General features: G+C 38.0%; 1 protein-coding gene across 1 annotated transcript in view; it reads left to right on the plus strand.

The window, feature by feature from the left end:
• The window catches only part of LOC110565013 (cytochrome b-245 heavy chain), a 35,351-nt gene that overhangs the window by 7,313 nt on the left and 5,663 nt on the right, over positions 1-22,375 (plus strand). The window contains exons 4-11 of the mRNA XM_060375732.1: positions 5,278-5,362; positions 6,858-7,003; positions 9,423-9,613; positions 12,755-12,884; positions 13,897-13,989; positions 17,240-17,493; positions 18,733-18,895; positions 20,799-20,945. Coding sequence (XP_060231715.1) covers positions 5,278-5,362; positions 6,858-7,003; positions 9,423-9,613; positions 12,755-12,884; positions 13,897-13,989; positions 17,240-17,493; positions 18,733-18,895; positions 20,799-20,945 — 1,209 coding nt within the window. The remainder of the gene's footprint in view (positions 1-5,277; positions 5,363-6,857; positions 7,004-9,422; positions 9,614-12,754; positions 12,885-13,896; positions 13,990-17,239; positions 17,494-18,732; positions 18,896-20,798; positions 20,946-22,375) is intronic.

Below are 22,375 nucleotides of genomic sequence, written 5' to 3' on the forward strand. Positions count from 1 at the left end.
ACTTGTGACAGTCTTTATCTTTAGATCAGAATCAAACAGGAAGGTTAAAAGGCAAGGTCTCTTGTCTTATACAGTCTCTGAGTCAGAGAGCCTCTTCATGGTTCTGCCTCTAACCAGGTAGCCTCCTAGAGGCCTTATGCTTTCTATCTCAGGAAAAATTAAGGAGGGAAGGAGGCTACACAATGCAAATTTAAACATTAATATGTCCTCTGAGGTAGGATGTAGCTCAGTGGTAAAGAACATGCCAAGTGTTGGAAAAAAAGAAAGAAGGAAAGAAAGAAAAGTGAATGAACATACTTTTAGTAAATTTAAATATACTTATTAAGTTTGTCAATTATTGAGTCGTCCCTCTTGCAGAGGTCTTTCTATATAGTAATAACTGGAGACACAGAGTGAGTAAGCTTAAGGAGCTTAAGGTCATGTGGAAGAGATATAGAATGAACATGGGATTTCAAAATTATAAGGAGTGCCTCACAAAGTGATAGTCTTCATATTTATCACATGTTTACTGCTGTCATGTGCAAGCATGACTTATTCTTTGCCTGAGTTCTGTAGGCAGATGTAAGGCTAGCTCTTGACATTTTACCTACCATGTTTATAAATATAGAATGCAAACACAATAAGACCAAGTATGCATAAAATGGAGCTACAAAAGCTCCCCATTTGTCCTATTAAACATGCTCTTCATCTTAGTTCCACATTTCATTATTATGAAATTAAGTTTCAATAGAGCATAGAAATTTGCCAAGATGTCCCAACAACTGCCCTTGCACTATAATGATAGCTTATTGAAATTGGACAAAGATCTTTGTGACAGCAACAAAGAAACTTCCTTTTATGAGTCAATGGCCAGAAACAAAGAGGTAGTCCTTTGAGGAAGCTATAAGGCATGATGAGAGCTTGGCTATTTGGGAAATGGCTGGCAAGAATTCAGAGGTGAGTAGAAGCACATAAATGTTACCTGTAGGGTAGAGAGTAACAGAAAGGGCCCAGACAATAAAAGACAGTAAAGCCTTCAAACTTCACTAACTGATCATCATTCCCTGTTTTCAGGAAGTGGTGAGGAGGTCACGTTCTTGAAAGCTTAATATTAGCATGACTTGTGGCTGCTCTTAAATTTGTTTACCATTCATTCCTGACCACATAGAAAACAGCAGTTAGGAAAAATCAAGGATTGCTGCCAAAGTTGGACCTGTTGCACCAACTCATCAGTTTTTTCTTTGAATAAAATGTACTCTGCCTTAACGAGATATTAAGGTATAATGGTTATATCTGAATAGACAATGTATTACCTAATCATATCTCTCCATTGTTCTGACACTGCATTTATCTTTTTTCTAAGTGTTTCTGTCAAAGTTTGATAAGGCAAATGAGCATCTATTATTTTTCAAATATTATTGATGCTAATGATAGTGATAAAGATGAGATTATGGAGATGACAGTGAACCTAATAAAGTCATACTATTTCTCATCAACTTTGTTATGATGCAGGAGATAGTGAATTTCCATCTCAACACCTCCTTCAAGAAAATAGAAAATAAGCAGTGGCAAATGCATATAGGCTTAATGATTTTATTTTCAAGGCAGTGAAAATGTGATTTGTTTGTGTGATCAAGTGATTATTAAAAAAACTGAAAGTACATAGCATATTTATCTTTGTACAGAATGCTTGTCCTCTAGCTGAAAAGCCAGGCTATATTAGTTGAGAACTTAGTTACACAATGATACAAAATAACTTCAGATTCCAATAAAATATCTCTCATTGAATACATGCTTCCTAGAAAAGAATTTTCATGATTAGACAGGTCAGAAAACTGTCCTGCAGGTAAGTCCCAAGTGACTCACCATAGCTACATGTGAAGGCAAAACTTAGTTTCAAACATAATTCATTACTGCTTTCAACTATACTAATTCCTATCATGTGTTTGTTTGCTTGTTTTGTTTTTTTGAGACATGGTTTCTCTGTGAGCCATAGTTGTCCTAGACTTGCTTTGTAGAGCAGAGTGACCTTGAACTCACAGAGATCCACCTGCCTCTGCATCCGTGAGAGCTGGGATTACAGCAGTGTGACACCACTCCTGGCTCACCCCAGGATTCTTATGAGTCCAATACAGTTCACTACTGCAGGAAGGATGCTAATAATTATCTCCTGCTGTGCAACAAATTGCCACAAATGTATTGGTTTAGAACAACCCTCATTTGCAAGCTAAAAGTTGTGTAAAGCCAAGATCCAGCACCTTGGAGTTGACTTCTCTACTTGGTATTCTGTGAGCATGAGATAAAAACGTGTGACAGACTGAGAGGAATGAATCAAGCTAGAAACTGGATTTGAATAGTGTTCTGAAAGTTTAAGCTCAGAAGATAAAGTTTATAGCATGCACAGGCCCTGGGTTCCAACCCTCAGCTCTGTACAACAAAATAAAAAAGAAACAAACAAAACCTCTTAAGTTTCCCCTTCTTTGCAAAATTCTGTTCATTACAGTTGCAGGTGCATGGTTCCTGTTTCCATGCTACCAGTCATCCCATGGCCACTTTCTGATCCTACAGACCCCATTGCCTCCCTGCCAAAATACCTGCCTCCATCTTCCAGACAGCAGCAGTACCTTAATTCCTTTTTGTATTTCAAATCTCTTACTTCCTCCACTTGGGACTTCTAGAATTCAAGAGTTTACGTGATAGTGTCAGATCTCCCCAGGATGGGGATGGGGGAGGGGGACCAAAAAAACAAAACTCTTTCTTTAACTCAATTTTGGACTTTACATCTGCAGAATCCACTTTCTCCTATAGTACAAACAAAATCACATTTCATATTCACAGGTCCTATCCAAAGTCAAGGGAGAAGATTGCATAAGGTTGTTACAAGTCACTTCAGATTTCTGCCTACCAGATGGGCTTTGAAAAACTGGTGGAACATGGCAGTTAAAACACAGGAGGTGCAGACTATCAATGCAGATGATGAGACTTATGGGCAACCTTTGGGCAGAGTGCAGGGAATCTTAGAAAAGAAGTGGGAAACAGTAAGATCTAGAGAGGACAGGAACTCCACAAGGAGAGCAACTAAACCAAAAAAATCTGAGCACAGGGGTCTTTCCTGAGACTGATACTCCAACCAAGGACTATGCATGGAGATAACCTAAGACCCCTGCACAGATGTAGCCCATGGCAGTTCAGTATCCAAGTGGGTTCCATTGTAATAGGAACAGGGACTGTCTCTGACATGAACTGGTTGGCCTGCTCTTTAATTACCTCCCCCTGAGGGGGAAACAGCATTACCAGGCCACAGAAGACAATGCAGCCACTCCTGATGAGACCTAATTGACTAGGATCAGAAGGAAGGAAAAGAAGACCTCCCCTATCAGTGGACTTGGGGAGGGGCATGCATGCAGAGGGTGGAGGAAGGGAAGGATTGGGATGGGAGGAGGGAGGGAACCACAGTGGGGGGGATACAAAGTGAATAAAGTGTAATTAAGAAAGAAAAAAAAAGAAGAAAAATAAAACACAAGAGGCAATTTCCTTAAAACTGTAAAGGAATTCTGTGGTCTGAATAATCCCACTGTTAGGAGACAGTGATAGCTAAATGATAATATGCCCTTTATTGATTTCTTTCCCTTCTAGTATTTGTTATCCTCGCCTCACTTTCTATAACCATTTTCTACTATGAATCTAAAAATGTTCATTCTTGCGTGTGACTTTGAGGCACTTAAAATAATAATGATGGTGTTTTTGCATCTGATTTGATAGAAAGGAACATGGACTTTCCATAGACAAATAATAGACTGAAGTCCCAACTAAAGTAAAATTTTATTTTTTTTAAATCTATAACAGAGACAGCATTATGGCATTAAGTGATGGGTAAATGACCTGTGTCACACAAGGCACTTGAAAAGGCTTTTCTCATTTATCTGGAATCCTTATAGTTTTCCTTTCTAGTATTTTTGCATTTCCAAGTGTCATCTTTTGTGTAGCCTTCCCTCCTTTTGGGTGTGGTGAGCTGAGAAACAATGGAGCAGGTACACTTTTCCATACAATCATATTTTTCTACAAAATCAGAATTTTTTTAAAAAATAAATAACCTCCTTATTTAAATTGAGTACACTATTTAGAGCAACATATTGACAATAACCAAGATTGTTTTAGAAGTTCACTGTCCTCTTTAAAGTGCTTTGACTTTCTGTAGCAGTACATTTAAATTGTGGAGCAATGCAGCTAGAACAAGCAAAAGGCCAGTTTTTATGAGGTTAAAATTCAGCATCAACCATCAACAAGGTTTTGTTTTTGCTGCTTTGATCACTAACAACTCCAGGTTCAAATCCATGCACTCTAACATATGCAGGAGAGCCAAATGCACTAGAGTCACACTTTCTATTTTGAATGTCAAGGTATCATACTGCAATAGTGATCCAAACTATTCTCAGATGGTCTGGACTTAAATCTGATCCCTGCCCCTCACTGGCTATGTTACATAAAGCAAGATAATCACCCTGTTTGATCAGCTGTTAAGTAACAATCATAATGACTTCTCCTTCATAGAACCAACATAAGAATTAAGTTGCCTAGGGGAGGAGGGCTTCCCCTTTCTGAGGACTAGGGGAGGGGGATTGGGGAAAGAGGGAGGGTGGGACCTGGAGAAGATGAGGGAGGGGGTTACAATCAAGATGTAAAGTGAATAAATTATATAAAAAAGAAAAAAAGAATTAAGTTGCCAACACATGTAAAATGCTTGAAGCAGCTCCTTTCACAAGCTCTCAGTAACAGTTATTATCATCATTATTATTACTATTATATGATAATGATCTTGCCTGTAATGTCTCTGATGTAAATGAGTGAATGAACCCATTTCTGTCCTCTTAAAGTATATATGAGCAACTGTATTGAAGACCTTGTTCACTTGTTCTAGAATTGTTCACTCAACTTTGTACCCACCAGACTCCTAGGAACGTGACAGCAGTCCAACGCTTTATGAAATTTTAGATCAATTGTTATTAAATAAATTAATAATAGCTACAAATATATTTTGTCAAAATTCAATGAAAAATGTATTTGAGACAGGGATTCCTGTCACTAGTGTGAGAACAGAAAACATTACTTAAGCTGGCTATTTGAACTGGGAGAGATGCCTACCTCTATCTGTTTTCTCATCAACCAAATGGATGGTAATATATTTTTGTAGAGCAGTTTTGAAATTTACATGAGAGGATACATGTAAAGTGTCTGGGACATAGAAAGGTTTCACATTAACAATTTCTACCATTTTTTTCTCTCTCTCTTCATCCAAAGTGTTGCTCAACAAGAATTCGAAGACAACTGGATAGGAACCTCACTTTCCATAAAATGGTAGCATGGATGATAGCACTTCACACTGGTAAGTTTTGGAAAACATTTGAAATGCAGAGAGTAACTGTAACAAAGGATCCCTCTACTCATGAATACATGTATTCAGGTCCGTTATGTTATGGTCAGATGAGAACAGTTCAAATCATTCACACTGTTATTTCTAGAGGTCAGAATTTATAACTATGTTTTTTTAAACCATAGGGTCATCCTATATAAATAAAATTAATATATGCCATACAGTATGTCCTCATATCTCACCATTTCCTATTATTTTAGTATCAAAAATGTTTGCTAGTGAACACACAAAATTTTGTATTCATTCTACCAAATCGCTTTGCTACAAATGTAGTCTTTGTGGATTTTTGCAGTAAGCCTACAAAAATATGAGCTGTAAATTGAAAATATTTTACGAAAACCGTTGCCACCAGCATACCTTAGTGATGATTACTATTATATCGTCATATATGCATACAATGTGTATTTTTATGTATTGTATTACATATTATTATGACTAAAGTGATGGGGGTGTTGTTACAGCAAAGAATGTGCCTAGAATTGTTACACAATCTCCATGAATTCACTTAAATAATTTTTTTGCCAGAAAATAGACACACAGAATAATGAACAAAAAAGGCTTCTACTCTGCCTGTGGGATTATAAATCTTACCTGAGGAAAATAAGCTTAGTTTAGAGGTGTTTAACTGGGTTCCTCTTCTTCTACCAGATTTTGCAGGACCTTGAGTTGTGGTAAATGAAAGCGTCCAAAGAAATGAATGATAATATCCTGTTAGAAAGTAACATACTATACCAGTAAGAATACAGACATGTGAGTCACACAGCTTGGTTTTGATTCCCAATTAAGCGTCTTCTTGTTAGATGATCTTGGGCAAGATTTTAAAGCAATCTATGCCTTAATTTCTTCATCTTTCAGATGAACTGATATTAAACATACTTGGATCAATGGTTTACTATAAGGACTGAGGAATTGTAAAGCACTTATAACAAGGTCAGGCCCCTAGGAAGCTCAAGGCAAGTGATAGTTAAATAATAAATGCAATTTCTTTTTAATTTAAGAGATTCTTGCTGATGACCATTAGTTTGCATTAATTCAACTACATTTACCACTTCTGTCTGGAGATGATTAAGCAGACATCACACAGGTGCTTTTCTCATTTGAGCACAAACACATTAGGGAAAAAAAGAGGATGTGAATCTGGCAAAAGTATAATATTAGAAGCTGGTTGGAACTTCAGAAATATTAGTTCAACACCTTCATTTACAAATGAGGGAGCCAGTACCAGAGAGGTTGCATGATTTTTCCACAGTCACACAGGCAGAAAGAAGCTGACCAACTAGAACAGTCTTGCTTCTCTGGTTATTGGGACCCAGTTCTTGTTTAAAGCATCCTAGGGCCCCATCCCTTTGTTTCTCTTGTGAGTCCAAGGCTGTAGCCATAAATCTAGATTTCAATAATTTTGTGCATACCTTTCTCCCTCTTTGTTTTTCTTCTCTGCCCTCTTTAGCGATTCACACCATTGCACACCTGTTCAATGTGGAGTGGTGTGTGAATGCCAGAGTCGGAGATTCTGACCCATATTCAGTAGCACTCTCTAACATTGGTGATAGGGACAATGAAGAGTATCTCAATTTTGCTAGAGAAAAAATCAAGGTAAGCCACTCCTTTTCTGATTCAGATGTTTGCTGTGCTACTGAAACAGAGGATTTTTGTTTTACTGTGTGAAAAACTATCATGTGTCCATAAAAAACAACAATGAAAGTTTGCTAATGGTTTAGAATATAAGTGTAAAGAAAATGTCTGCTACACTTCTGATCCCATGAGACCAGACAATTCAGGTACTTCCCGAATCCTTGGGCTCTCTTGTGAGAGAGTTTGTATGCAAATCCTGTAGTAATTTCATACTCACTCATGACTGTGCATACCAATAAAATAAAGTGTGGGATTCATGTCCAATCAAAGTTGGGTTTACTACTTGCCACAATGAAAGAGATCTTATACCTTGAAGAAGTCTGAGTGAAATACTCCCAGAGGATGTTATGAGAGATTTGCTGGGCAACTTAAGCTTGTATTAGATGGTTTGAGGGAGGTTTTAAGAAAGCCTATATTTGTTTGAATTGGATATGAACAGAAATTGGGGATAGTTGTGAGATTCTATCGTAACTATTTTTCTGGGAGGCAGAAAGAACAGAACAGGGCTAAATCTGTAATAGGTAAAGAACCCATGTTTTGTCTAAACTCAAGCATGATTTCAGTACAGTCTTGTTTTTTTTTTAATTTTAATTTATTTTATTTACACTTTCTTTACTTTATATCTTGATTGTAGCTCTGTCCCTCATCTTATCCTGATCCCACTTCCCTTTCTCTTACTCCCTATCCTCCTCCCTTAGTCCACTGAAAGCAGGAGTTCTCCTTACCTACTAATTGACCCTAGCCTATCAAATCTCATCAGGATTGCCTGGATCCTCTTCCTCTTGGCCTGGCAAGGTCTCCCCACCAGGGGGAAGTGATCAAAGAGAAGTTCACTGAATCCATGTCAAAGACAACCCCTGCTCCCTTACTAGGGAACCCACATGGAGACTGAGCTGCCCATTGGCTACATTTAAGCAGGAGGTCTAGGTGCTCTCCATGCAAGGTCTTTGGTTGATTTAAGAAGATTTCTTTAATTACTTTTTGTGAGCAGCTATGAGGGTATCCATAGGCTTTCATTCCATGAATTCCTGAAGCTTCTTACACTCAGAAAGAAGCTTAGGCCATTTTTTTTTTTATGACTCAGGGACTTAGAGAGTCAGTTAAATTCCCATGCTGAATTTTGAACACATTTTCTGTGTTTACAAAAACATCTATAAGACACAGAGCTTTAATTTTACCCAAAATTTTACATTTAAACTAAAGTGAGAAAAGCTTGTGTGATTCTGGTTTTTTTTCCCCCCTGCGATAGTATGGATAATTTTTCTTTCCATTGTTCTTTTTTTTTTTTTCACATGATACATAAGGATGATGGTTTGAACATATTAGCTGAACTGACATTTTCATGCTCTGTCCAGATTTCCATGGGCCACTTTTACTGACTCTGCCCTTTCTCCAGAGTATTTTCATTTTCAATCACTTAAGTCTGTGTCCACTTCTAAGAACTGCCTTGAGGCCGCTTTTATCCCTTTGCCCAAGGATATGGTCTGAAAGGATCTGGACAATTACTGTTCCCTGGGAAGCCTTTGGCAAATAACTGAAGAGTCCAGGTTTTGAAATGCAGCTTCTTTCCCTTTAGTCAGTACAAACTCTGGGACATAACTTACTATCAGATTGGTTTGTGTATGCCTGAGTGTATGAAATTCTCTCATCCTTGTTCAATAGAATTCTCTGAGACTGGAGACAAAAAAAAGGGGGGGGGGACAGTCTCATAGGGGTGACTGATGCATGGCCTGACACTGTGCATCTCTGTGCATCACAGCCTGCTGTAGAGCACCTATTCTCTAAGCCTCTTGCCAGCTGATAAGAGATCTGGCCTAATTGTTTCACCATTCTTCAGTTTTCTGAAACTAGCCATGAGGGAGCATCTAGAAGGCCAAGTTAAAGCTGTCCCTGTGACATGTTGTCTGTGAGTTTCACCTTGCCTAACTTTTTCATTTTCTCTGACCTATTCATTCTTTGCTGACAAGTTATTCTTGGAACAGCTTCTTTCTAAGTCACTTGCCCATAAACTCTCATCTCAGGGTCTACTCATAGTGAATCTAGCCTTAGATGGCGAATATTATCAGAATTCTTTGGCCAGTTAAGTACTGCCCTCTTTCCAAATCAAACAGATAAAGAATGCTTTGAAGATAGCTTTTACTAGATCAGTTCTTTATAGTTGAACTCCATTAGAATCATCTGAATGTAACACTTCTTTTTTTATCTATGACTCCTCATATGACTCCTCAATAATGTGAAATAGTTTAAATTTGGAAACTACAACACCATATCTCTCCGAGAGACACAATTAGAATAGCCAAAGGGACAGGAAGTGCCTTACATAAACAGCTTTAAAATGGATACTCCTACAGGTATGAGCCTACGTGTTTCTATTTTCCAGAATCCTGAAGGGGGCCTGTATGTGGCTGTGACTCGGCTGGCTGGTATCACAGGAATCGTCATCACACTGTGTCTCATACTGATTATCACATCCTCTACCAAAACCATCCGGAGGTCTTACTTTGAAGTGTTCTGGTATACGCACCATCTCTTTGTGATCTTCTTCATCGGCCTTGCCATTCATGGAGCTGAGTGAGTTTTCCAACTCCATTGCCAAATACTTTGGGTTCACTTTCTAGATGCATTGCCTAATGAGAGGCACAGTGACTTTTTTGCTTTTGTGTGGTCATCCTGTCTACCAAGGGAGTGTGAGAGTACAGCAGAGGTCAGTCAGAAGAAACAGCCACATTTTTTTTTGCTTTCTTGTTCTACCATCTAATTCATAGCGCAGTTATTTAAAATAAGCTTGAAATATGTACCTGGTGTATAAAATATACTGACTGTGGTTCATCTTAAGGCCACTGTGTATGACTGTGTGGATTGTCTGCTCTATTCTTTCCACTCTAAAGAGAAGCAAGGTAGTCTACTTCTGCTAGCCATACTTTCTTGAAAGCATTGGCAGGCTCTTGGATGCCCACCATACTGTTTACCATGGCTGAATCCCAAGTAGTTTAGGCAAAATCCCAAAGTAAAAGACTCAGTGATTAATCAGCTGAAGCACCTTTCTGTTTTCCAGCTGGTTTAATTTTGATTTAAACCAATAATCTTTAATGGTTTCCCATGGGACATAAGGATCTACCTCAGGAACAGTGGAGGAATGCTAGCTAAAAAAATACAAAGTTCTGAATATGATAAAAGTCATTAACTTCTACCAAACTCTTGGTCAGGTGCTAAAAACTTGACATTCAATGTTTCTTTTAACCCCTCTATTGTGTAGATGTGGAACTCAAAAGTAAAAATGGTAAAATGTGGGCCAAGCCATTCCCGGTTGGTGTGTAGCCTAGAGAACAGGTGGTCTTGAGTAGGCGGTGATGAAAACTCTCATAATGAAACACAGATGCTTGGAAAAATCTACTTTACTCTTAAGTTTTATTTTTCTACTCTTACACACCACCTGCACGTAAAAGCCAAGCCCAGGGACGTTCCATGATGGGTATAGAGTTCCAGGAACATAAAGGTGGGGAAAGTAAATATGCAAAACTCAAGCCAGTAACCTAGGGGTGAACAAGTCTTGAGAGTGAAAAGAGGAAGGATGAGGAAAAGCAACTGTGGCCAACTTCTGTGTGCATTCTTACTCTACTTCCTGATCTCCACACCTGCTAAACTCTTTCTAAGCACTGAAAAGCCTATAGGAATGAACTCTCCAAGATCTCCTAAAGCAACAGTGTCTTGAGGTGGAACTTGCTCACCATGCAGCTATCTCAGAGAATCCATCAAAAGATAAAGCATTTTCTTCCCCTCCCTCCTTTACTAATCCCACCACATCCTATTTGTATAGTGGCACAGAGAGCTGTCTTTCTTTGGATCACACCCAGACTTATTTGCCTTATTCTCTACCTAAGTAGTAGTTGCTATTAACACTAGTCAGGTGATTGCTCAGGGGCTAGTGGCTAAGTAACAGTTGAACTGGAATTAAAATTCAGTTTTGCAGATTTATGGTCCCATTATTTAGAGCACAAGGAGAAAAATCACATTTCTTTTATTATTTATTCCCCGGGTGAACTAGGGAATCAAGACCCTTTGTACTTACTATTCCTCTGACTCTTGCTTTGTACCTGATGTTTTCTACATGCCATATCCATTGAGCACTTAATTCAATCTTTAATGAGGAACTATACATGTTTTATGGATGGAGTAACTGAAGCTCAAAAGAAGTTAATTTTGGGGAAAAGGGAGGGAGGGTGGGACTGGGAGTTGCTAAGGGAGGGTGCTACAACCAGGATACAAAGTGAATAAATTGTAATGAATAATAATAATAATAATAATAATAATAATAATAAATTATTTCCTAAAAAAGAAGTTAACTTTACCAAGACCACTAAAGTATGAATGGGTAGAATTGAGCTCTGAGGTCAAGGCTGGCTGGCTCAAAAACAGAATTATTTTCAACAAATTATTTTGGTTTTCCACTCTTATGTAAAATTGCAAAAATAAGACTTGCTTCTCCAGCTTATTCCATAGATTAACTGAGATAATTGAAAAACAGTACTTTTCCTCAAGCCTACCCCAAACAAGTACTCATATAAGGAAAGCCTCTTCACCAAGACCTAGGAATGGGAAGGGATTAGTCTATACAGTGAGTCCCAGGCCAGCCAGGGCTATGTACTGTTTCACAAAAGGGTGGAGGAATAAATGGCCTTGAATTAAACCATTCCCAGAATATACTAAATGATATGTAAATTTTAGGTATCCCAAACAAAATGGACTTTTACAAATGGACTTCCATGTCTCTCTAGCAATATATTCTGTAGACCTTGTCATTCGTATTCTTTAAAATGACTTACTTCATTTTTGTGCCTTCGTTTTTTTCATCACCGCTATACCAGAATTAGCCAACATTCGAACATTTGCTTACTTCCTAACTAGGCTCTAAGTACTTTAAGGAATACAGTGTTGTTGCTCATATCTGTGAGGATGTTAAATCTCAGAAAGATGACTAGGCTGCCTTGGAATCCTCAAAGTCATATCCTGCCTTAGCATGTAGAATGTGGGGATGACAAGTATACACCATGCCTGGCCTAGACAAGTTGGGGATCTACAAATAATGCATTCTGCTATCCCCAAAGCCACTGTATATAGTTGTGTGGGTTGTCCAGTAGATAGCAATACCTTTCTAAAAGATGAAAGGCAGTCTCTACTTTGCTGGCCACACGATTGGCTTGTAGGAGTGTCTTCAAAGACAGAAAACCCTTTTTAAATATGCAAAAGGCACTCCCTCGGTTAGCAATCAGCCTGGTAGAGTTATCATTTTCCTAGGTTCTGTTTGTCTACACATAGAAATGATACTACACATTCTCCCTTTAAAAAGGCACATGTTGGTAACCCAAGACTCACACTCCATAATGTTATGTGTTGATGTTATTTGCACCACTGCACAGTTTTCTATTCAAGATCACACATTTCCATTTCCTTCCCTGACTTATTCAGAAGGTGTCATTCATCAAAAAGTGTACTTGTAATATGTTTAATCAGGGTTGAAAAATATATATTTTCATATTATATATATATGTATATATATATATACATATACATATTTGGAGTGCTTGCCTAACAAACATGAGGTCCTGGATCTCAAGCAGCTTACTTTCTTGTTATTAAGTAACAAGTGGAATAGTGGAATTACTGTTGTTGTTTTGGTTTTTTTGTTTGTTTGTTTGTTTTTTAATTCACCAGACGAATTGTACGTGGACAGACTTCTGAAAGTTTGAAAGAGCATAATTTAGATATCTGTGCAAACAACATCTCAGAATGGGGACAGAGAAAGGAATGCCCAGTACCAAAGTTCTCTGGAAACCCTCCTATGGTAGGTATTTTTATTGCTTCTATTATAGTGCTATTGCTGTTAGGCCCAAGAAACAGGTCCAAGTGTTGTCCATTAGATGTTATATCTATGTTTCTCTACTATGTGAATTGGCTAGAACTTTTTCTTGAAAGACAAACTTTGCATTGATCTTTTGTCAATATCATAGAATAAACTTGGAAAACATGCTTTTAAGTTTCTCTTTGGGGTTAAGATCCACCATCACCACCTCTTCTTCTTCCAAGATAACTCTAGCTTGTGTCAAGTTCACAAGAAAAATAAAAAAATAAAACAAAACAACAAAAGTAACCAGGACATATGGGAAACATGCTGTTATTTTCTACATCAGAGTTCATTCTAGAAAATCAAATTTTAGATGATATTATCTTTTAAATTTTTTGGTACTTTAAATATTATATTAGAACTCTAACTAGCCAAACAGGATTGATGTGCTGGGCCTCAATGTTTATATAGAGCCCACTGCTTTATAAATCAATTTCCTTATTTTGTCCAGAGACTGAGCTAAAGCACTGCAGAGCTCCTAGAGTTTACCAGAGTATTGAAGAAGATAACTGAAGTCATGTAAAACATTTGTTATCTTGCAAAAGATTAATCTGAGAGTCAATGGCTCAGAGAAAAAAAAAACCTGCAATGTTCAATAAAAAATTATGTTTCTGAAATGAGACAGGTTCATTCTGCAGCCATGTTTGCTGTGTTGTAGGCTTAGTCCAACTTCAGGTGTGACACAAGGAGGAAATGTCATTCTTGTAGGAAGTTCTTCTTTGGAAAGTTCACACTTACAGATACAGAATATATAACATTAATGTGGCTGATTTACTGGCTTAACAGTTTATCTTCTAATAATTTCATATATTCTGTCTTATGAAAAATTGCTTATCAGTAGTAAATACTTCAGGAAGCTTCCCTGGGCTAGTAAAATGTTTTCTCCTGAATATTTCACTAGCTGTCACCATTCCCTTAACACATCTCATTTTTGTATTTGATGTGATTACAGACTTGGAAATGGATAGTGGGTCCCATGTTTCTCTACCTCTGTGAGAGGTTGGTCCGGTTTTGGAGATCTCAACAGAAGGTGGTCATCACCAAGGTATTCACTGTTGTGAAATTATTGGTAGTAGCTAATTATCACATAGGCAAGTCTCCTCATGTTCTCTATAGCATTGGTCTAAAAGGCCTCTTAGCCACATTCTTTCTGTTAAACTGAAAACAGAGAGAAGACCTCTAGTTTATTTTAATACATTTAACTTAATGATGAAATGGATTGGTCTTTAAGTGGGACACTATAATGGTTTCACTTCTTAGGATAGTTTCTCTCTCTCTCTCTCTCTCTCTCTCTCTCTCTCACACACACACACACACATTTTGTGTTAGTGAGACAAAAAATTTAGGTATGGAAAGAAAAACCTGACAACAAGCAACCAAAGGATGTTGAAACTTTCTAGTTCCTTCTTTCCTTTGTAAGGAATTGCCATATGTTACAGATGCAGTATCTGAAGTGTCAATTGGATTAACGTATATGCTATACTTTGCATTTCACCTCCAAACTCCAAGTCTAGAGTGCCTGTTCTCCATTCCCCTATGTTTCATTTTTCCTTACAAAATAAAGTGACGGGGATATACAGTTAGTAAGTCTATCGGATAGGTAGATAGATAGGTAGATAGATAATAGCAAAGTCCCTTGTAGTTTCAGTAAATACCCAACAAGATTATCTTGTCAAATAAAATTGAATTTTGTTTAATTTACTTAGAAATATCTACAAAAAGGTATATTATAGATTATTTTTTGCAAGACACATGAATTCTTTCTGTCCTCCCCACTAGCCTTTTTCAACTGAGTCATAGTACAGTTAGTTCTGCTGGCACTGAGAGTCTTGCAATGTTGGAATGTGCGACATTCTCCTTTTATGTTGCTTATATTGTGTTATTTTTAAAGCCTAGTCACAATCTTTCCTTTCACAAATAAGACATGACCAAACCAGACAAATATTATATTTCTAGGGCAAATTTGTTTTCTTGTGAAGAAAATAATTGGTCACTTTCTTCTCATGCAAATACAAGGAACAAGGTTTATCCAAAAATATTCCAGTTGTCTACTAGTGTATTTTATTTAGTTAAATCCTCTTTGTGCTTATAGTAAAGAAAATTGCAACATGAGCAAAACTGTTTTACCACACAAAATTACAACGTGGTAAATAATTTTCAACATAATTTTCTCTGTTCAAAATGATGTTTTTCAATTCCTTTTTTTCGAAGAAGAGGAAGTTGTTTGCACCTTGTCATATGAGACACATTTAAATCCCAAGTTTTGAAAATGTTTTACTATTTTTGGTGTGCTAGGGGTCAAACTCAGGCATCACATATGTACTTTGCCACTTAGCTGCAGCCTTAATAGTAGCTTTTATTAGTAGTAAGTCCCACATTTCTTCAGTTCGCTCATGGAAAGAAGAACCCAACCATACCACTGAGCTTTAAAAATTAGCTTTTTTCATTCTCCACAACTTTCCTTCCTTTGATGTCTTTTGGTTTATCTGTACCTATCCCTCTGAAATTCCTCTAAGTATTGTAGGCATCTTCAAAGGAACAGTATATTACCTTTTTTTGTTGTTGTTTGTTTGTTTGTTTTTTAGTTTGATAAAATTTCTAGTTAGTTCATCATTGTACATTCAATTATGGCTAGGTGTAACATAGGCTACAATGTAGTGTTTACCTCTGCCGAACCTATGTAACCAAGTAAAATAGTACACATGTTTCAACTCAGATATATGATCTCACTGTTATAAAAATGCACAAAGTCTTCTAGAAGCCTTAAAATAGAAAACATCTGTAATATTCACCATATTTACCATGGTGTGCACCAGAACACCAGAACCCAATCATACTATCTCACTGCTTAAGAATCGCCACGTCTCCTTTTGCCCCATTCTCCTTATCCTTTGGTAACCACCATTTCATGATCAATTTCCATGAGCTGAGCTCTTGCAGATTCTTACTATGACTGAGATTATGCTGCATCTGCATTAGGCTTACTTCTCTTCTGTCATTCAGGATCATGGCTGCTCATGGCAAGTCTCTACCCTTTTAAGCTGAATAGCATTCCACTGTGTAAATGCACCACATTTTATTTATCCATTCATTGTTTCTATACAGTTAGGTTGATTCCAAATCATAGCTGTAGCTGAAATAAACTTGGGAGTGAAGATATCTTTTTGAGAACAAGAAATCGTTGTTTTCTGTTTCCTGTATTCTGTTCTGTTTTAGATTTATCCATTTACTAGATTTGGGTCTCTTGAATAGATTTTTTTATGGACATTTGTGTATATGGAGAATAAATATAGTGACTGGCTTGGGGGGTAGCTGAGTGATATCTTCCCTAAATGAGGAGAAATGTAGAAACAATGCATGAAATTGGACATATTTAGGTGTGATTCAGGATAAGAACAGACAGCACTGTGAGCTTCATTTTGGGGGCTGTTGCAGTCAAATGAAATCAGTGAAATTTCCACATTCTGTCTAGCTGCCAACATCCTCTATCATGACCTGGGAAGACAGAAAAAGTGAACAGGAAACATTTTTCTTTTTTAAATTTTTTTTGTACCATCTTTAGCTTCAGAGAGAGAGAGAGAGAAACCACACATAATGATAGTTTTGATTTCCTGCTAAAGACTGTGAAACAGAGAACATTATGCAAAATGGTTATTAAGAGCATGTTCTCAGGGGCTGTACTCACAATGAAAGTAAAACCAGATGTGGTAGCACATACCCATGTTCCCAGTAATCAGGAAGTTGCGGTAGGATAGCAAGAGTCTAAGGGCAGCTTGGGCTACATCACAAGTTTCAGGCTACTCCAGACTACATACAGCAACTATGTCTCAAAACAAAGGAGAAAAAAAAAACTTAAAAATGTTAAGACTAACAGAATGAGGAAGGGAGAAAGGCTGACCTTGCCCACAATGTGGTTGTAGCTGCAATGTTAGCTAATCCTAGAAGGGAGTATTAGAGTTGTCTCAGATTGTAAAGAGAAAACTAGGACTTTTTGTCCATACCAAAGTCCATCATTGCCATCAGCTATAATTGAGAACCAATCCCAAATGACAGATACAACTGCTGAAGGACCTTCTGAGTTGGTCTTAACACACACCACACACACACACACACACACACACACACACGCACGCACGCACGCACGCACGCATGCATGCATGCACGCACGCACACACACACAGGTATGACATCTTAACTCTACATTTTATCCATACTTAGTTCAGATATCCATTTACCACTGAAAGTGCAAATGTTTTGGGGACATGTAATTTCCAGGGTCATGTTTTATTCTACAGGTAGTCACTCACCCTTTCAAAACTATTGAGCTTCAGATGAAGAAGAAGGGGTTCAAGATGGAGGTGGGACAGTACATTTTTGTCAAGTGCCCCCAGGTATCCAAGCTGGAGTGGCACCCATTCACACTGACCTCTGCTCCTGAGGAAGACTTTTTTAGCATTCATATCCGTATTGTGGGAGACTGGACAGAGGGGCTATTCAATGCTTGTGGCTGTGATAAACAAGAGTTCCAAGATGCCTGGAAACTTCCTAAGTGAGTATAGAACACATATTGCAAATGTGTATGCATTTGGGAGAAATGGTGCTAAGTGGTTGTGATTCCCCCATATCTCAACACATGATCTTCTCAGTGGCAAGGTGCTGTGGTTCAAAAACACAAGAGTGTTTCTCTGTGTTTATCATTGCATGTGGTATGTCTATGCATATGATTAGATATCTTGGGTGAATGATAAAGCATTGCGGTTAGTACTGCCCTCAACTTTCTTTTGAATATGTAAAGGTTAAGACCAAGTTATAGTACCTTATTTTTCTGACAAAGAAACATATTATCAGAGATATTTTTAAATTTTTAAATGACATCATTTGTTTGAAAATATTCTTTGCTTTGCACACTTGCCTAATGCAGTACTGAAGACTCAGTAGAAACTAAAGAACAGGTTTATGAATTGTTTAATGAATAAGCAAGTGGAAAGCAGTGCTGTTAACACTATGTTATTGTATAAAGAAGTCTTACTTAAATGCGTAATGCAATTAGGCACTTCAAATTTAGATTGCCTTGCCAAGTGTGGGGCCCATGCCTAGAATCCCAGTACATGGGAAGAGAAAGCATGAAGATCAGGAGTTCAAGGTTCTCCCTGATGACACAGAAACTTTGAGGCTAGCCATATGATCTCTTGGTTCAAAACACAAACAAGGGGCCATGGCTTGATGAGAAGGAGAGCTTGCTGTGCAGGCCAGATGCCCTGAGTCCAGTCCCCCATGAATCCCATTGTTGAAGGAGAGAAACTCCTGAATGTTGTCCTATGACCTCATGTATGCTTTGGCATAGGCATACACATGATGATGATGATGATAGTATCAAGTGTAGTTTTCCATAACAGGAGAATGTGAGCTGAAGAGATGACTCAGAGCACTACCTGTTCTTCCAGAACACCTGTGTTGGATTCTCAGCACTCACAATGGTCTGTAACTCTAGCTCCAAGAGACCCATCATCCTTTTATAGCCTCTATGAGCACAAGGCATGCACATGGTACCCAGACATACATGCAGGCAAAACACCCATACACAATCAATAAAAATAAGGAAATATAAAGAGGTGTGTGTATGTGTGAGTGTGTGTATGTGACTGTGTGTATGTGATAGGGAAAGAAGAGTAAGAAAATGAAAAAAAATGTTTATGTTAATCTAGCAAAGATTTTCAGTTAGCTAATCATTCATACTCTACTGTGCAGATAGATGCATCTATAACTATCCCCTTCCCTTTCCATTCAGGATAGCAGTTGATGGGCCCTTTGGCACAGCCAGTGAAGATGTGTTCAGTTATGAGGTGGTGATGCTAGTGGGAGCAGGGATTGGAGTCACACCTTTTGCTTCCATTCTCAAGTCCGTTTGGTACAAATATTGTGATAATGCCACCAATCTGAGGCTCAAAAAGGTAAATTCCTCTGATTTGCTGGATTGTCTGTATTACACATCACTCTCTGAAAAGGTTATCAACTAAATCAACGTGTTTGTATATAAACAGACCTGTTAATAAAACCAATATGCTGCATTTGTCTATCAGAATTATGAAATCAGCAAAGTTGAGAAAAGAGGAAGTAGTTAGAAATCCAGCCCAACAACTACACTTTGAGTGTGCACATGCATGAGCACGTGTATGTGAACACACACACACTCTCTCTCACACACACACACACAAACACACACCACAAACAGTGCTGAGGGTGGCAGCAAACTCCAGGTGTGCTAGTCAAGTGCTCTACCACTGAATTACACCTCCACCCCCCTGAGTATTCTTTTCTAGTTTTCCCTTTGCAAATTTACATAGCTTTAGATATTCATAAATATTAAATATGTACAATTTAATACCTTGGTTTCCAGAATTTTTAAATAGAAAGGGATTGCACAACTGGAGATGGAACTCAGGGCATTACCGCTGCTAGTCAAATGCTGAACCACTAAGACACAACTTCACACTCATTTCACTTTTTAAAAAAGATTTATTTATTATTTATACAGGTTTCTGCCTGCGTGTGTGTCAGCAGGCCAGAAGAGGCTACCAGACCTCAGTATAGACGGCTGTGAGCCACCATGTGGTTGCTGGGAATTGAACTCAGGACCTCTGGAAGAACAGCCAGTGCTCTTAACCTCTGAGCCATCTCTCTAGCCCTATTGTTTCACTTTTTATATTGGGACAGAAATGCACTAAGTTGCTTACTGTGTAGCACAGGCAGGATCCTCCCTCCTCAGCCTCCAATACAGTTTTGATTACTGAAGAATTGAGATTACACTACAATGGCAAGCCAAATTCTGCATTATATAATGATACTGACTCTATTTTTACCTCCTCAATACTGCTTTTTAGCAGAATAGGGCAGGAGAAATGGAACTTTTTACTTGTTCATGGATGTCTCCTGGTGATAATTTTCAGGGGATTGTTACATACCAGTTACTTGATGAAAGATGCCTTGTAAACCTCAATTTATTCTAGTAAGTGTTAAGATTGGTTCTGATAGGGACATCCAGCCTAGCTTCACATTTCATTTTTCTGTTTTACCTATTTTCTATGTGAGAAAGGTATGTGTAAAACTATTTTTTTCCTAGGAATTAGGGAGGGTCTGGCAGTGCTAGGCAGGGAAGATGTCCTGTAACAGCAACTCTGTTGATTCCTTTGGCCTTTCTCAGAGCAGATACAAAGGAAGCTGGGGATTCTGGGAGAGGAACAACAGCTAGTGGAGGAAAAGCAGGGAGTCACAAGTAGGGATTAGCTATGTATTTGAAAGCCTAAACCACTAATTTATTGATTTAGTTTTAAATAGTTATTTTTATTTATATCTGTGTGCTTGTTTTGTTTATGCATGCATGCATATGCATGTACCACTTATGTAGGGGTGCCACTAAAGACCAAAAAAGTGCATCAGATGCCGTTGTGCATGAATAACTTGGCACAGATGCTCGGAATAGAACTTTGATCCCCTGGAAGCGCAAAAAGCACTCTTAACCACTGAACCACCTCTCCTGCAGCTCCTGAAAAACTATTATTTACTGACTTGCCTGCTTGAAGGTCAGAGAAGGTGTATGCAAACTAGCCTATGAAGTATCCATACTGTGGAAATACACAACGGCAATCCCAGCACTTGAGAGGCAGAAACCAAAGGTTCCCGAGTTTTGGAGTAACCTAGGTTATATTAAAGACCCTGCCCTGAAACAATGACATACATAGCCAGGTTTCTGAAAACCTGTTTCTAGGCATTCTGGGTATCATGAGAAAGCTTAGAATACTAGATACGCATTCGTTGAAGCTGATATAATCTCATTTGTGGCCCTTCCTTCTTCAGATTTACTTCTACTGGCTGTGCAGGGACACACATGCCTTTGAGTGGTTTGCAGACCTGCTGCAGCTGCTGGAGACCCAGATGCAGGAAAGGAACAATGCTGACTTCCTCAGCTACAACATCTACCTTACTGGCTGGGACGAGTCTCAGGTGAGGACAAGAATCCAGTTCTCAGGTCCCTAGTGTGTCCAGAGGGTGCTACCTTCCTTTTCACTTCTTGGTATGTTCCATATACTACTTCCACCCCCCCATCCACCAAGAAGAGTTAATGGATTCAAGTGACCCTGTTTGCTCACACTTGTTCAGTATCACCTTAAGAAATTTAGACCATTGTGATTCCAAACTAAGGGGCCTGTGTTGATATTAGAACACTGTTCCCACCAAGAAATTGGAATTTCAAAGCAGATAGACAAGAGTCACCAAATGGTAACTGGGAGGAAAATCTATTCTCCTTTCTTTTCATATTTTATAATATGTTATGTATACATAATTTATACATTATGTATATTTTATGATATATTCAATATATTTTTATTCAGTCATTTTTCCATATACTTGAGGTTCAGCATCTATATATTCCATCCACTTAATCAAAACATTTGGGGGGGAAATAACCGTGCTGAACATATATTCTTTTTCTTGTAATTGCTCCCTAAACAATACTCCCTAACAACTACATAGGGTTTGCATTGTATGAGGTATCATAAGTAATCTAGACATGATTTAAGTATGACTTGAGCATTTATGGATTTTGGTATCAAAGCTTCAGGATTTTATAACCAATTCTTTGCAGAGACTGAATTCTGTCTAGGCACTGTTTTTAGGGTTTATACAAATTGTCAAACTTTATGTTCTCAGCAACCCTATGATAAAGTAACTACTTTATCATTTTATTGATGAAGAGTAGAAAGCCTAGAAGTGATTAGGTTATTTGCATAAAGGCACCCAGAAAATAAGTGGCAGAGTCCAAATGTTCCAGAGCCTACACCCAGCAACTACCAGATTAGTTATAACAAATGTACCAACACATATCTGATGAAAAAAATTGAATATATATTATAAATGTATATATGAGTGTATGGCATGAAAATATTTGGAGACTACTAAAATAAAATAAGTCAGTTGTTTTCAACTGAATGCAATATAGTCTCCCACCAAGAACAGTTAGCAATATAAGCATACTATAATATACAGGGTTAAGAAATACTGTATGGCCAAATGTGGTAGCACCTGCCTTTAATCCCAGTACTCTTGGAGGCAGAGGCAGGTGGATCTCTGTGAGTTTGAAGCCAGCCTGGTCTACAAAGTGAGTCCTGCACAGCCAGGACTACACAGAGAAACCTTGTCTCAAAAAAGAGAAAGAAAGAAAGAAAGAAAGAAAGAAAGAAAGAAAGAAAGAAAGAAAGAAAGAAAGAAAGAAAGAAAGGAAGGAAGGAAGGAAGGAAGGAAGGAAGGAAGGAAGGAAGGAAGGAAGGAAGGAAGGAAGGAAGAGAGAGAGAGAGAGAGAGAGAGAGAGAGAGAGAAAGAAAAGAAATATTGTCTCAAGCCTCTAGGGCCTATAATGGTTAGTTATAAATGTC

The sequence above is a fragment of the Meriones unguiculatus genome, chromosome X (genome assembly GCF_030254825.1).
Source record: "Meriones unguiculatus strain TT.TT164.6M chromosome X, Bangor_MerUng_6.1, whole genome shotgun sequence".
Classification (NCBI taxonomy): domain Eukaryota; kingdom Metazoa; phylum Chordata; class Mammalia; order Rodentia; family Muridae; genus Meriones; species Meriones unguiculatus.